This window comes from Boleophthalmus pectinirostris, unplaced genomic scaffold (genome assembly GCF_026225935.1).
Source record: "Boleophthalmus pectinirostris isolate CB_2022bp ecotype Guang Dong unplaced genomic scaffold, ASM2622593v1 HiC_scaffold_16, whole genome shotgun sequence".
NCBI classification, from domain to species: Eukaryota; Metazoa; Chordata; class Actinopteri; order Gobiiformes; family Gobiidae; genus Boleophthalmus; species Boleophthalmus pectinirostris.
This window is the reverse complement of record NW_026571095.1, coordinates 17956907-17970758: the sequence shown is the minus strand read 5'-3', so window position 1 is coordinate 17970758 and position 13852 is coordinate 17956907. Positions and strand designations below refer to the sequence as shown.

Below are 13852 nucleotides of genomic sequence, written 5' to 3'. Positions count from 1 at the left end.
ACACAATAGTTGTTTGTTATAATATCTCTTAAACAGTTGTTTTGAGTTAAACTTTTTTTTACTACGATTTCTCAAGAAAACATCTTGATTTCATCTCACCTAGAAATGTGGGTTTTCAGTTTTTCAGCTCTCTCAAATGTCCAGATCTTGCTCCTGTTACAACTAAATAAAGATATAAGAAAAAGTTCCAATCAATAAAACAGCCTTTGAGCCAATCTGGATTTAATTTTGAACATGTGCACATTCATGACAACAGGGCAAATTACATGGCCTGTTTACTGTATATCTTGTATATCATATTGGTACAGTTCAGACTACCCCTGTTTGGTCTTACAAGTTTGCATTATGATTTGTTACCATAGCAAGTGAGGGCTAAAAAGGCTAAAGGCCTGTGGAGGGTCTCAGTCCTCAAGGCCATAATACGCTAAAGTTCAGCTGTGTTTGTTTCTGTTGAACTGGATTTGCAGGTTATGGACTCTTCTATCCAGTGCAGTTTAATGGTTATTTTTTGCAGCTTGGTCAGCTGTACCCCCTCAAAGGTCTATAGTTGATAGGCAGTGCTATTTTCAGCTAATAGTTGCAATATGAAAGCAGCTCCAGAGCTTTTGGTCCCTGCTAATTTTTTGGTTCTTAACAGAAGAGTTCAAATTCAGACTTTTGAAATTGCTCTAACCAATGGCACAAGTTACGTAGGCTATGTTTTTCTTTTTAAACTTTTTTTTCTGTTTTACTGCAACAAAGAACTACACAGTTAAAAACATCCCAATAAAAGCTAAAGAGGGAAAATAAGATGGGGATTCCCACTATGCTGTGTAAGCAGTTTTGCCTCATGTTATCCAAAAATACTCAAGATAAGTTTAATAAGGATGTTGTTAACAACAGCGGACAAAAATACAAACATAACAAAGGACAATGCTTAGATGCTTCAGTATATTTCAAAGCTCTCAATGCTTACTTTAACACAAACCTTTGTTACATGGGACTGTCCTGATTTGGCCTCACTGCATTTCACCCTTACACCTGTCACATCACTACTGACACCGAACACTCATGACCTGACTATGTTCTGATCTTCTCTTTCATGTACTTCTGGTTTGTGTGGCTCTGGATCCACTTGCAGGAAATGTAACTTTTCAGCAGGACACAGTGAGAGAAAAGATGTCGATGTTGTTTGTGATTCTGCATCTGATTACAGTCAAATCCCTCAAGACTCAATGGTGCTTTATACCCCATGTGAAAAAATAAAGGAAAAATAAAATACAAGACTTTGTGTGTGAGAGCTGGCTAACTGTTTTTTGGGAACGAGGGAGGGCCATTCCTTTTCTATGAGTCACACATTTAAAGCAGAACAGGCCCCCCTCCATACACACACATCTCTCCATCCTCTCTCACTGCAGTCTTCTTTTCTTTTTAAGGAAAAATCCATTCTCAAGCCAAGATCCAAAGAGGAGCTTCATGGATATATCTCTGGTCTGCAGCTGGCCTCCTCGCTATCACTTAAACTTCTCATACAATAGGTTTATGTTCTCAGTCCAACTCCAACTACTACTGAACTTCTGCTGAAGAAATAGTTAATTTATTTACTTTTTAGAGAAAACAAAAAGTTACAAAAGTGAAAGTATCATGTAAAATTGTACATAAAAAGTAAAAGTTTTTCATTAAACATTTAAGCAATGTTTAAAATGTAAATTCTAAGATTAGGCTGCAACAATGTAGAAGCTTTTAAACCAAGAATTAATAAACTCAATTCGGTTAATATGTAGTAAAAGGTGATGTAACTCTCCTGTTGGGTGGACGGAGGGTGGGTCCGTCACCTGCTTGTCTCCTTGGAGTTATTGTTTTGTACCTTGACTTGTGGGTGTCAGCTGCTTGTTTCCATGGAGACACATCATGGAACATTCTAGGCAGTGTAAAAGTATCACCATGGAGACAAACAGTTTTCTGCACAGGGCAACAGGTGGTTTTGTTTACGTGCATAACTGGGGACTTGGACTCCACATTTTTCCAGAGTAAATTAATGATGGTTCACGTCTCATGGAGTCATTGATTCTACACTGTAACTAACTATTTAAGGCCCATAGTTCCATGGTACAGTGCTGAAAAGTAAAAAAGAAAGTTAAATCTCCTGTTTCTGTTTATCTATCTTTACTAAAAATTATGGATGAAAGACAATGACTTTATTTGTTGTTGTTTAATTGGAGGTCATTTGTCTTGATCCGGACTTACTTTGTTGTCTGTCCACAGTTATAAATCCTCCTAATAGCTTCATTATGGCCTTGGTCTAATTGATAATCATGTAGCGGATGTGAGCCCAGCTGTTCTTGTCAAGAGTCCTGGAGAAGTCATCAGTAGAAATGCTCCACTGCCTCTGTGTTTGCACTTAATGCGGGATTGGATGGTTTGATACAAGTTGTGTAAGTTGTCTGTCTCATCACATCACAACAATGCTGCTGAATATGCTTTAAATTATATGTAAATGGCTGTCTATGCTGAGACCTCCCACTTCGTGACAATGAGGAAACTACAACTAAACAAGGAGAACAGACGCATGGACGGTTTGACACTGTTTACACTCACTGTAAACTTGTCTCATAGGCCTACTAATTGCAACCAGACCAGTGACACAAATTATGAGGTCCGTGCATTTATGTGAGTGGGGGGTTTCTTTGTGATTTATCCAAGAATGTAGCAAAGGGCCAAACATGAGTGAGCATTTCCAGATTATTTGGGTATAGAATCCTAAATCTTAAGTTTATACCTGAGTTTGGTCATAAGTTGAGTCTTGGTTTTGTAAATATCCTGTTTTTCACATGGTCACAGCAGGGCCACTATTTGTCAGGTTTACAATTTAGCCTTGGTGAATGTAATTTAAGTGTTATTGAGATTACGTTCTGAAATCCCTTTTATGTGGGTTAGAGAGATCACCTGCAGAAAACCCTTCAACACTGTTGCCTGGTACGAAAACAAAATCCCCTGATCTCTTCCATATGTGAGATTCGTTCACTTCCTACGGGTCCCAGTGAGTGACGGTAAAGGGTGTTACAAAGGACCAGTGGTTTTCCCAAATGAATTTAAAGTGGGCTTAATGTCAGGGGCTGGTTCAGGTGAAGGGAGTATGGTTCGCATCTCCAGCTGCACTCACACGTTCCTTTATTGGTGCGCGTGTGTGGGAGAGGTAAACGCGTGCACGCGATTGTTGTTGCAGAGCCACGGCGCCTCCAAGTGGGGATGTTGGGGACTGTCGTGCACGGCGCGCGTGCAGGAGGAGGGATCTGAGCCTTTTGCTTGGGCTGGACCGGGACGGCAGGGCGAACGGACGGCTCTTCTACGGGAACTAAGCGTACATCCAGCGGTTTAATTCCCGTTTACTTTGCCCCGTTCCCCTCTTTGTTTTTGTTTTGTTTTTTTATTTTGGCTTTTTCCCTACTTGAAATGCGGAGGTAGTCTACCGAAGACCAGTTGCGCACCAAGGACAAAACTTGTTGGAAAGATTTTGGGTAAGCAACACTTTTACGCACAGAAACGTGCAATGTCTCCCTGTTCATACTTGTACATAAATCTTTGTCTGATGTTTCTTTCTGATCGCTTTATTAAACTCACTCTCTGGACTGTTTTAAGCTAAACATAATTACGAACAAAATAAAGGCAATATTTCAGTTGTGCGCAATTTTGAGTGCTCTACTGGATACCTGAATACTCTTGGTCCTGAACGCAGTAAGCGTTTTTTGCGATTTATTTTTATTTTTTTTACTTGAGAAAACAAGCCTTAAGATGCATGCCTTGCAGGACTTAGCTGATTTCTAATTACCTTGGACAATATGTTTCCACTCTTTTCCACTCTTTTGTTGGATCCGAGAACATCTGCACAGCCGAGTTCCACGCAGCTGCGCGCAGCCTGCTAGAGGGAGACAGATCACTCTGTAACTGTAGACTTGGTCACATAATTTATCATAGAGGTAAATATATTCAAATTTGAAAAAAGGGCACACTAAAGTGGCTATAAAAGCTATAAACACGGCATGGAGATGGAGATGGTTATTGTTGTAGCCACTGACGGCATCATATTCACACCTATGGGCTACTCCTTACACTTGCGATTATATCTGTGGTTTGGTTTGATTTAAGCTAAATTAGCTCAATCATTAGCTCCAGGCAGTAGTATTCTTAGTTTCTCAATAGGCCAAGTGGAATCATCCGCAATAGCAATTAGGCTATAGAAATATATAGGCCTAACGAAAGCATTGACCTCAATTTAAATATGAGACACAAGTAAGAATCCAAATCTAACCATATTGAGGCGTATGTCTTCTGGTAAAACTAGCACTTTTTCTGTAAAACAGGTCTCACTAGGGGGCAGCAGAGTTTCGTGTCATGACGCCTGATGTTCTCTGTTGGCTCTCAGTCTAGACTGGAAGCCGGTCATATCATGTAGGCCTATTTAGTTAATGTTGGGAATCGTATTGGTAAGAGGGGAGGTTTTGAAAAAGAATGCAAACGGAGCAACATTACTTGTCATGATGTCTCATATCTAGTTGATCTATATCCTTTTCTGTCGTTTCGCCAAACTATCTGACAGTGTCACAACAACATGATAGGCTTAGGCCATTCCCTGCGAGATTTCACTTCGGGGAGTTATGTAGAATAGTCCTATATATGGGTGTGTGTGTGTATACATTTCAAAATTTTCCAACTAGTAGGCCTATAATAGCCATTTTGCTCATTTACCAAAGCTGGAAAAGTGATCTAGCTAATGTGTGATTATTTTTGTTCATCTGCTTCTAAGGCCAGGTATGTGTCAGCAGTCATGTGTCACATGGGGACAACTGGGCAGGGTGCAGTTGCTTGATTATAAAATATTTCCATTAAGTAGCCAAAACAAAATCCACAATTGGTAAAATATTATTTAGTGCATCGATCATTTAAGTTCGCTTAACCACAATAGCCACATCATCATTTGTTCCAATCAAGGCCCAGCTGCCCATCGCCCCAGTAGCCTGTTGTGATGTCATCTGAAAGTCATTGAGCTTTTGTGTGTCCTCTGTCTTTCAGGAGAAGATGATGGGCTTAGAGGTTATCGCCCTCTGTCTGCTCTTTGGAGCTTTGACACACGGTCAGGCTCCAGAGTGCACCAGTGAGTAGTCTACATTTTAACCACAAACAACTGTACAGAAAGCATTTTCATCAGATAAATGTTTGTTTGTATTTCATGCAGAAAGAAATGAATGTCCCATTGATGTGTACTTTACGATTGACACATCCGAGACCATCGCTCTACAGGAGCCACCCCCTGGATCACTGGTGGAGAGTATCAAGGTATCCTCCCGTCTCCATACAGTGTCCTGGATTGACCTTATACTGTTATTGTATTAATCGGCCCTGTTTGTGTCTGCAGTCATTCACAAGGCTTTTTGCAGAGCGTCTGGAAGACCTTGAGTTCAGAGGAGCAGTGAAAATCAGCTGGCGCCTCGGAGGACTTCACTTCTCACAGAGACAGGAAGTGTTCAGCGACATGGCCTCTAAGAGCGAGTTCATTAGTGTGAGTCAAACAATTAACTTAATTTGTTAATCTATTAGCCATAGTATAAAGTGAGTATATATCAATCAGACACATATTTAGGCAATTTACTACACAATTTAATCACTGGAGGATTAAAGGGGGGAGGTCAGTCTGGACCAACTAGGAACAGCTTGACTTGCACTTCAAAGTCCACTCCTGCAAGTTTGTCTCATGAAATCAGAGGTGTATGATGTCACATGTCTTTTAAAATGCAGTGGCACAGTTCAACCAATAGTTAGCAGCATCCACTCACCCACTTTTTGAGAGACCACAAAGCTGAAAATTTATTTAAGCTCTAAAATTGCAAAAAACAAAAAAAAATTAGACAAGCAACAGTAAAGTTATCTTATTAAAACACCATGTTCCCACTTTAGTTGTCCCACACTAACATGAATACTTCACTGATAATTGTTGTGCTACATGGTTTGTTAATTGGTGATGCCTTCTCTTCTGTCAATAGAGGGTCTTAAATATCCGTTACCTGGGGAAGGGCACCTACACCGACTGCGCCCTCACCAACATGACCCAGCAGATGGTGCGCTCATCCTCCACAAACTCCAAAGCTCTGCGCTTTGCTGTGGTCATCACAGATGGTCATGTGACAGGAAACCCATGTGGAGGCATCAAAGTGGCAGCAGAGAAAGCTCGCGACGAAGGCATTCGCATCTTTGTTGTGGCAGCTTCAAAGAACGTGGATGAGAATGGACTGAAGGAGATCGCCAATTCACCAGCAGCAGTCTACAGGAATGAATTCATGGCTGTGGATTTGAGCCAGGGGAGGGCGATAATTCAGGACAAAACAATAGACCGCATCATTAAAACTATGGTATTGCATGGATATGAAAAACATAAATAAAATTATTATAATTCTCTCTAACACAATTTCTCTTTTATGTTTACACAGAAACATTTGGCCTACACTGAGGTAAGACTTCAGATCATTAATGGCAAATCCTAACCACATCAAACAACCATCAGTAACTATATTTACAATTGCTTTGCTCCTCACAACACAGTGCTACAGCGTGTCCTGTCTGGAGACGCCTGGACCTCCTGGTCCAAAAGGCCACAGAGGACAAAAAGTGAGAATTTTACATTGAAATTATTAAACATTACAAAAATGACTTTTAACTAACAAAAATTTGTTTGTTTTTAAACAGGGAGCAAAAGGAGACAATGGAGAACCAGGGCTAAAGGGAGAAAGGGGTCGCCCAGGAGATCCTGGTATTGAGGGTCCCATTGGTCAGCCCGGTATCAAAGTAAGACCCCTAATATGTATCTATAATATGACAACCAGAATTTACTTCAAATACTGCAACTTATTTCTGCTTTGTGTCCTTCATTTAGGGAGAACCTGGTCTAAAAGGCGATAAGGTTTGCCATATTTATATTTGTGAAAAATCAAATGAATTATCATTGTGATGATTGACATTTTGAGTAACATGATTCTGTCTTTTACAGGGAGAGATGGGAGCTCAGGGGAAGAAGGTGATTCACAGTTTCTTATTAAACACAAGATTTGATTGCTACGTTATAAATATGGCATCTACATCTTATTTGTACTCTGACTTCAGGGCGCAGATGGTGAAAAAGGACGTGATGGAAGAGATGGACAAAAGGTATAATTTGTTTGAGTAGGCTTTACCAGGCAAAATAATGTACCCCTAATTCAAGTTTAATCTGACTTTTAAATGTACAGAATGAGTAACTTAATGTATGATGCCTACCTGTGCTTTTTTGTTTTAGGGTAAAATGGGACGCATTGGCGCACCTGGCTGCAAAGGAGACCCAGGCGACAGAGTGAGGCCTTATTGTCATCATTATTACTGTCACTGTTCTTCTCATGTGAAAGTACTTTGATTCATGTGTTTTATTTTAAGGGTGCTGATGGTTATCCTGGAGATGTGGGTGAGCGTGGTCCTCCTGGAACTGAAGGAGAGAAGGTATGTATATTTGTACTATAATATCACATATAATTCCTACTTAGAAAAAAATTAATGTAGGGTTTGTTTTTTCTGTAGGGAGATTCTGGTCGACCTGGGAGATCTGGCCCACTTGGAGAGGCAGGAGATTCTGGACCAGAGGTAAAATGTATAATAATATGAATCAAAAAAATATTGCATTGATTGTAAAGAGCTGAAATTAGTTATATATCTCCCTTTTAAAGGGGGAGAGAGGAAATCCTGGATCACCCGGCCCCCCTGGACAAAAAGGACCTAAGGTACTATTCATACACATACACACAAACACACACATATGCAAGTATCATGTGATTGTGGCTCAACTCAGTTTTGTTTTAGGGGGCTCCTGGACTAGCTGGGCCCAGAGGAGAGCCAGTAAGACATTTATTTTGTGCATAAAATCTTTTTATATGATTTAAACTGTAATACCCAGCACCAATTTGTTCATTGTCTAACTTTAGCTTTCTCTTCATAGGGAAGAAGAGGGGACTCTGGGCCAAAGGGCGCTCAGGGGCCAGCAGGTCCTGCAGGTGAACAGGTATGTTCTGTCACAAAGATTCTTGTTTTAAACCACTTTTGTATCATATTTATAACCATAACATATGCTGTGATTACTGTTTCAGGGTGAAACAGGACCAGAGGGTTTGAGAGGATTCCCCGGTGACCCTGGAACTCAAGGGCAAAAGGTGAGAATGTACTTTTAATGAACTTGTGCTCAACTGGATCTGTGTTCCATGACAGTATTCTAAAAATTGTAAAACTCACTGACCAATTTTATAGTTACAGCTCTTTTCTTGTTGTCCTTTTGCCACTGCAGGGAGATTCAGGTTTGCCTGGACCCAGAGGACCACCTGGGTCCCCTGGAGAGGCTGGACGCAATGTAAGTCACATGACCAAACTTAATCGGATATATATTTATAATAATTACCTAGATTTTTTTTACCATTTAATTTGTGCTGCAGGGAACCAGAGGAGATCCTGGTGATGCTGGACCACGAGGCGAGCCCGGCCTTGCAGGACCAAAAGTAAGTGTGTCTTCATTCTTAAAATCCTGCTAATCCTGCTATAATTATGATTTTAACTTGTAATGTAATCTCATCCAGGGAGATACTGGAAGACCTGGATTTAGTTTTCCTGGATCACGAGGCCCATCAGTAAGAAACACAGCTAATAATTTGGTCCTAAAGCTGATATAAAACTAACACTAATATGATTTTAGGGAGAAAAAGGTGAGAAGGGAAACCGAGGACCCCGTGGGAGCAGAGGAGACTGTGGGCAGAAGGGTGAACCAGGCGTTAAAGGTGTTCCAGGAGAACCAGTGAGTATCTATCTATAAAGCTTCATGCCAAAGTAATCAAACAGTCAAACGGTTTTTAATGTATGTCCTTAACTCTTAGGGCGAGCCAGGACCTAGCGGTGAACCTGGTCCAAGGGGTCCACGAGGACCGAGTGGTCGTGATGTAAGTAAATTCAAAATCACTAAAACAGCCTATACTGTGTGTTGAAAACTGAGACTTTATGCATTAATCAGCTCTAATAGTAAAAAACAGAATTATAACACATCATTTTTTGTTTGCACCTTCTTCTAAAATGAAGGCTTAGTAAGCCGTCATAATACAGTTCCACATAACCACTTAATATAGGACCTCTTTTAGAATTAAAACATGATTTTTTAAACACTTTAGGGGGATCCTGGCCCTGAGGGAGATCCTGGTCTGACAGTAAGAACATTAATGTTTTTATGACATACTGTATATTTAGAAAGACATGTCCTGGTGGATATTAATGTTTGTTTGTTTCTTTGTTTATCAGGAATGTGACGTGATGAATTACATCCGAGAGACATGCGGCTGTTGTGGTGAGTTTAGGGACTTGAGAAACTTCAGAGGGGTTTGAAATGTTGATGTAATTATTACTTTTTTGTTTGTGTGCATTTGTTTTCAGACTGTGAGAAACGTTGTGGAGCCTTGGACATTGTGTTTGTGATTGACAGCTCAGAATCAGTGGGACTTACCAACTTCACTTTAGAGAAAAACTTTGTCATCAACACCATAAACAGACTTGGATCCCTTGCCACAGATCCCAATGCAGAGTCAGGTACATCACTGTGACCTTATTTCGCCTCTCTCAAAACTATGAACAAAGCACAAATGAATGCTATGAACATTGCTTGCAGGCACGCGAGTGGGAGTTGTTCAGTATAGTCACAGTGGGACCTTCCAGGCCATCCGTCTTGACGACCCCAAGATTGATTCATTATCAAAGTTTAAGGTCTTTCACACAAACACATGAAAGGGCTTTGAACTCTCTTCTTCAGACCTCGCTCAGACAGTTCTCTCCTCTCTAATGTTGTTAATTGGTCAAATCAGCACACTCTTTATCTTTTGGTTCATCTTCCATGCAATGAAATATACATACTATCACATTTAGTGATCAAAAAAGATTTTAAGAATAAAGGAGGGCAATGAAATTAAAAGGACACAAAATTCTGTATATTTTTTGTGTAAATCCTATGTCTAAATAAACTGAAAGTTCATGGAAAAGCACGGGCACTTCTGGCTCCTACTGACCCTGGCTCCCATTGACTTACATTGGAATATTGTGGCCCCTCTTTTTGTAACTGCTGCATGAGCCTCATCATTTTAGTCCTAAAACGTTTGTATTAACCTGCTCTACATGATCCTCATGTTTTTTGCGCTATTTTATACATTCAAAAATTCAAATTCATAATATTGAGCCTGGCACCAAATTCTCCCATAACCGCCAGCATCATGAGCTTCATTTGATTGGTGCTGAACACTGTGGGGGACGTCACATTCGCTTAGTCCACTTTTTATACAGCTTATTTAACCCAGTACCATGTTTCTCTGTTGTTTATTTTCAGGATGCAGTAAAGCGTTTGGAGTGGATTGCTGGAGGAACCTGGACTCCCTCTGCTCTGAAATATGCCTATGACAACCTGATCCGGGACAGCCGAAGAGCCAAAGCCAATGTCACTGTGGTGGTGATCACAGATGGGCGCTTTGACCCCAGAGACAATGACACACTGCTCACTTACCTGTGCAGGTGACTATCACTCATAACATAAGATAGCATGTTTGTGTAGTCAGAAAAATTTAACTGTTTTTCCTCTGGCAGTGACTCACGTGTTGACGTGAGCGCTATTGGCATTGGAGACATGTTTGACCAAGTCGAGGAGAATGAGATCCTGAAGAGTATTGCCTGTCAGAGGGATGGCAGGGTCCTGGGCATGAGGCGTTTTGCTGACCTCGTGGCTGAAGAGTTCATCGACAAGATTGAGACAGTCCTCTGCCCTGGTAGAGTCACACATCATCACATCAGTGCATCACATTCTAAAATGACATTCTAAAAGTCTAAAATTACATTTTTGTTTGTTTCAGATCCTGTTGTGGTGTGTCCTGAACTACCTTGTAAATCAGGTAAGAGTAACACTAACCAAGAAAAAAATACAGCCAGCCATTACTTGGCTACAATGGTTCAGATATGGTCCAGAGTCTTTGCCCTGCTGCACCTAATCTGCCTTCAGCCTCTAAATTGTCTGAGATGATGATGCATCTGTGGGACATCGCCCACAATGTTATTCACCTGCTTCTTGCAGGAAGGGGCGTTACTTGGGAAGCCCCTCCCCCTTGGAAACCCCAGGCAGTGGATGGCAGTCCCTCCTTTGTGCCCACCTCAGTGGAGGGTGTGGCCGGCCTGCTGGGCAGCCTGAAAGAGCAGCAGTATGGAGTGGGCGTGGCCACCATGGCGTATGCAGCGCAGAGAGCCAAGCTCGCCCGCGGCGCAGAAAAACACCAATGGACACAGATGTTCATCGACTCCTTCAAATATGTCTATGCAGACATTATGGGCGATCCAGAGAAAGCCATAAAACTCTGCTAACTGCTAACCACGCTACCTCATTATAAGAGACTGATAGCGACTTGACATGGATCTTGACTAATATGCTTATTAAGCTCCTACAGATTTTTAGCAAAACATTTTTCTTTGCATTGTGTAAAAAGCTGGAAGGTGTTTTACACCTGAACTTACGGAAACACATGCATGCTGCTTCCATGGTATTTACTGTATAGGACAGGACAGACCCAAGGTCTTGAATATTACCTCTAAAGAAAAGTGAGCTTTGTGAAATGCATTTTCAAACAAATGTAGGATAATAGTTGTCGGATGTAAAATTGTCCGCTAGTTAGTATACATTCTCTAAATATATGGCTATTTATTTTTGAGTGGTGCTGCGCTTTAATGCAGTGTAGAGCACTGTGAAAGTCATCACTACTTTATAGGGCTTTATATTTTTAAAGGTATAAATGAAATCTTGATGCAGAAGCTGTCCTTAACTGTCATTAAAACACTGTTTTATTCTTATATTTACGTTGCTCCTTTGCACATATAGATTCTTGTGGAACGGAAAGGTCTGTTTTATTTATCATAAAATTAAACATGAGCTTTAATGATGCTGATTTAAATGGCTTTAATTGGTGCATGATTTGCATGCCAGCTGTTCTTTCTGTATTTATGTGTTTCTTTCTGGTTTTTAATACCATACCGCACTTTACAGAGGGTTACTCAGTCTTTGATCCTGGACATCTGGGTACAAGCTGCAGTGAGCAGAATACCACGTCTGATTTGAACTTTTATGTTGTGTTCAGAGCCAGCTGTTGCCAGTTGTGTCCAGAGGCCTGTGGATATAGTGTTCCTGTTGGACGGCTCAGAGAGGATGGGTCTGGAGAACCACCGTCACGCCAAAGAGTTCATCGAGAACGTGGCTCGCCGCCTGACTTTGGCTAATGGTCCTTCAGACGAGAAGAACGCCCGTGTGGCTCTCCTGCAGTATGGCAGCCCCACGGAGCAGAGAGTGGAGTTTGCCCTCAAACACAACCTCACTGAGATCGCTGATTCACTGGCTGCTGTCAAGTACATGGACTCCTCCTCTGCTCTGGGCAGTGCCATCATCTATGCAGTCAACAACCTAGTTCTCTCTCAGGTAACAGTGATTAAAAGCTTGAAGCTCGTCCTGATTGTCTTGATCATAAGTGATGCAGAAGTTGTCTTGTAGCTGCTTGCCTGATTCTTTTTGTAAAACTTCACTATTGTGTTGCAGCGAGATCGTGTGGCTCGACGTAATGCTGAAGTGGCTTTTGTTTTCATCACTGATGGCATCACTTCAACTGAGCAACTGGAGGAGGGTGTGTCAGCCATGAGGAGGGCAGAGGGTGTTCCCACGGTGATCGCCATGGGCTCAGACACAGATGAGGAAGTGCTGAGAAAGGTGGCGCTTGGAGACATGACAGCTATTTTCAGAGGATCCGACTATTCCATGCTGAACAAACCAGCATTTTTTGAGCGGTTCTTCCGCTGGATATGCTAGTGGATATGCTAGGCCTGTAATGCTTACCACCACAGTAACTATCCATAGGACAGGCCCAGCACCAGTGTTACTGTACAGTTAAGATTTTACCAGATGGGAGGCACTGGGTTACTGCTGAAAGGTAATTTCAATCCAACTAGTCCATGTACATGAAAAGACACACACAAACTGCATAGTTCAGTGTTCTGTTCATCCCATGAACAACCAAAGACTCCCCACCCAAAGACATCAACACTGTCCTAAAGGAGGTCTATGATTATTGAATGTGTAACTTGGGGCTTTATTTTGTTCTCATTTAGTTTCCATTTCCAAAAAGGTTTTTCACTGTTTGTCATGTAAGTCAGTATATTCATTAAAGGTGCTAAAAAGGAGAAAGCCATGTGACTGGTTTTGAAATGTTTACTCCATAAAGTAACTACTTAATATAGGTTGTTTATGCTGAAGACGTTTTTTTTCCCAGGGATACAAGCACAAGCACGCCCTACGCCAAAACACGAACATCTCACATTTTCACTCATGCACACTTTTTTCAACATTCACAATCACAAAGAAATGTCAAATGTACAATCAGAATGTACAAATCCAAATAAACTCTAACTTGGTGAACCCAAAATTGTCTTTCATTTATACTTTACAGTACTAGTACATTAATAAATAACTTTTCAACCATCTTTATTAGGATGGATTATGCTGCATCTATTGAGTATGCGTGGCAGGATATAGGTGTTAAGGTATATATCCATTTGTGAATAACTGACCTGTTTATGGCATACTGCATATGAACCCATTGGATATCCTTAACAGGGAGGAAGTTAAATCTGAGAGTATAAATCTTTGCAAACTATGCAGATGACCTGAGAAATGGTTGTTTGGCTTCATATTGTTTATTTTTAAAATTATGTTTGTTTTATTGTCTTTTATGTTCCCAAAGTTATCATGGATCTA

General features: G+C 40.9%; 1 protein-coding gene across 2 annotated transcripts; it reads left to right on the top strand.

The window, feature by feature from the left end:
- The first annotated feature begins 2307 nt into the window (after nt 1-2307).
- Nucleotides 2308-13520, top strand: col6a2 (collagen, type VI, alpha 2). 2 transcript variants are annotated; one of them, XM_020936121.2, is made up of 33 exons: nt 2334-2414; nt 3206-3497; nt 5050-5131; nt 5213-5313; nt 5393-5536; nt 6018-6383; nt 6462-6482; nt 6574-6639; nt 6718-6816; nt 6905-6931; nt 7019-7045; nt 7132-7176; nt 7304-7357; nt 7438-7500; nt 7579-7641; nt 7725-7778; nt 7858-7893; nt 7994-8056; nt 8142-8204; nt 8336-8398; nt 8481-8543; nt 8622-8672; nt 8738-8836; nt 8916-8978; nt 9204-9239; nt 9331-9376; nt 9463-9615; nt 9695-9789; nt 10403-10584; nt 10657-10835; nt 10920-10958; nt 12189-12523; nt 12641-13520. In XM_020936121.2, the coding sequence occupies exons 3-33, from the start codon at nt 5056-5058 to the stop codon at nt 12905-12907; spliced, it is 3039 nt and encodes a 1012-aa protein (XP_020791780.1). In that variant the 5' UTR covers nt 2334-2414; nt 3206-3497; nt 5050-5055; the 3' UTR covers nt 12908-13520. The 2 variants fall into 2 exon arrangements, with proteins under 2 accessions (XP_055008072.1, XP_020791780.1); XM_055152097.1 differs by lacking the exon at nt 3206-3497 and having other exon boundaries at nt 2308-2414.
- The last annotated feature ends 332 nt before the right edge of the window (nt 13521-13852 follow it).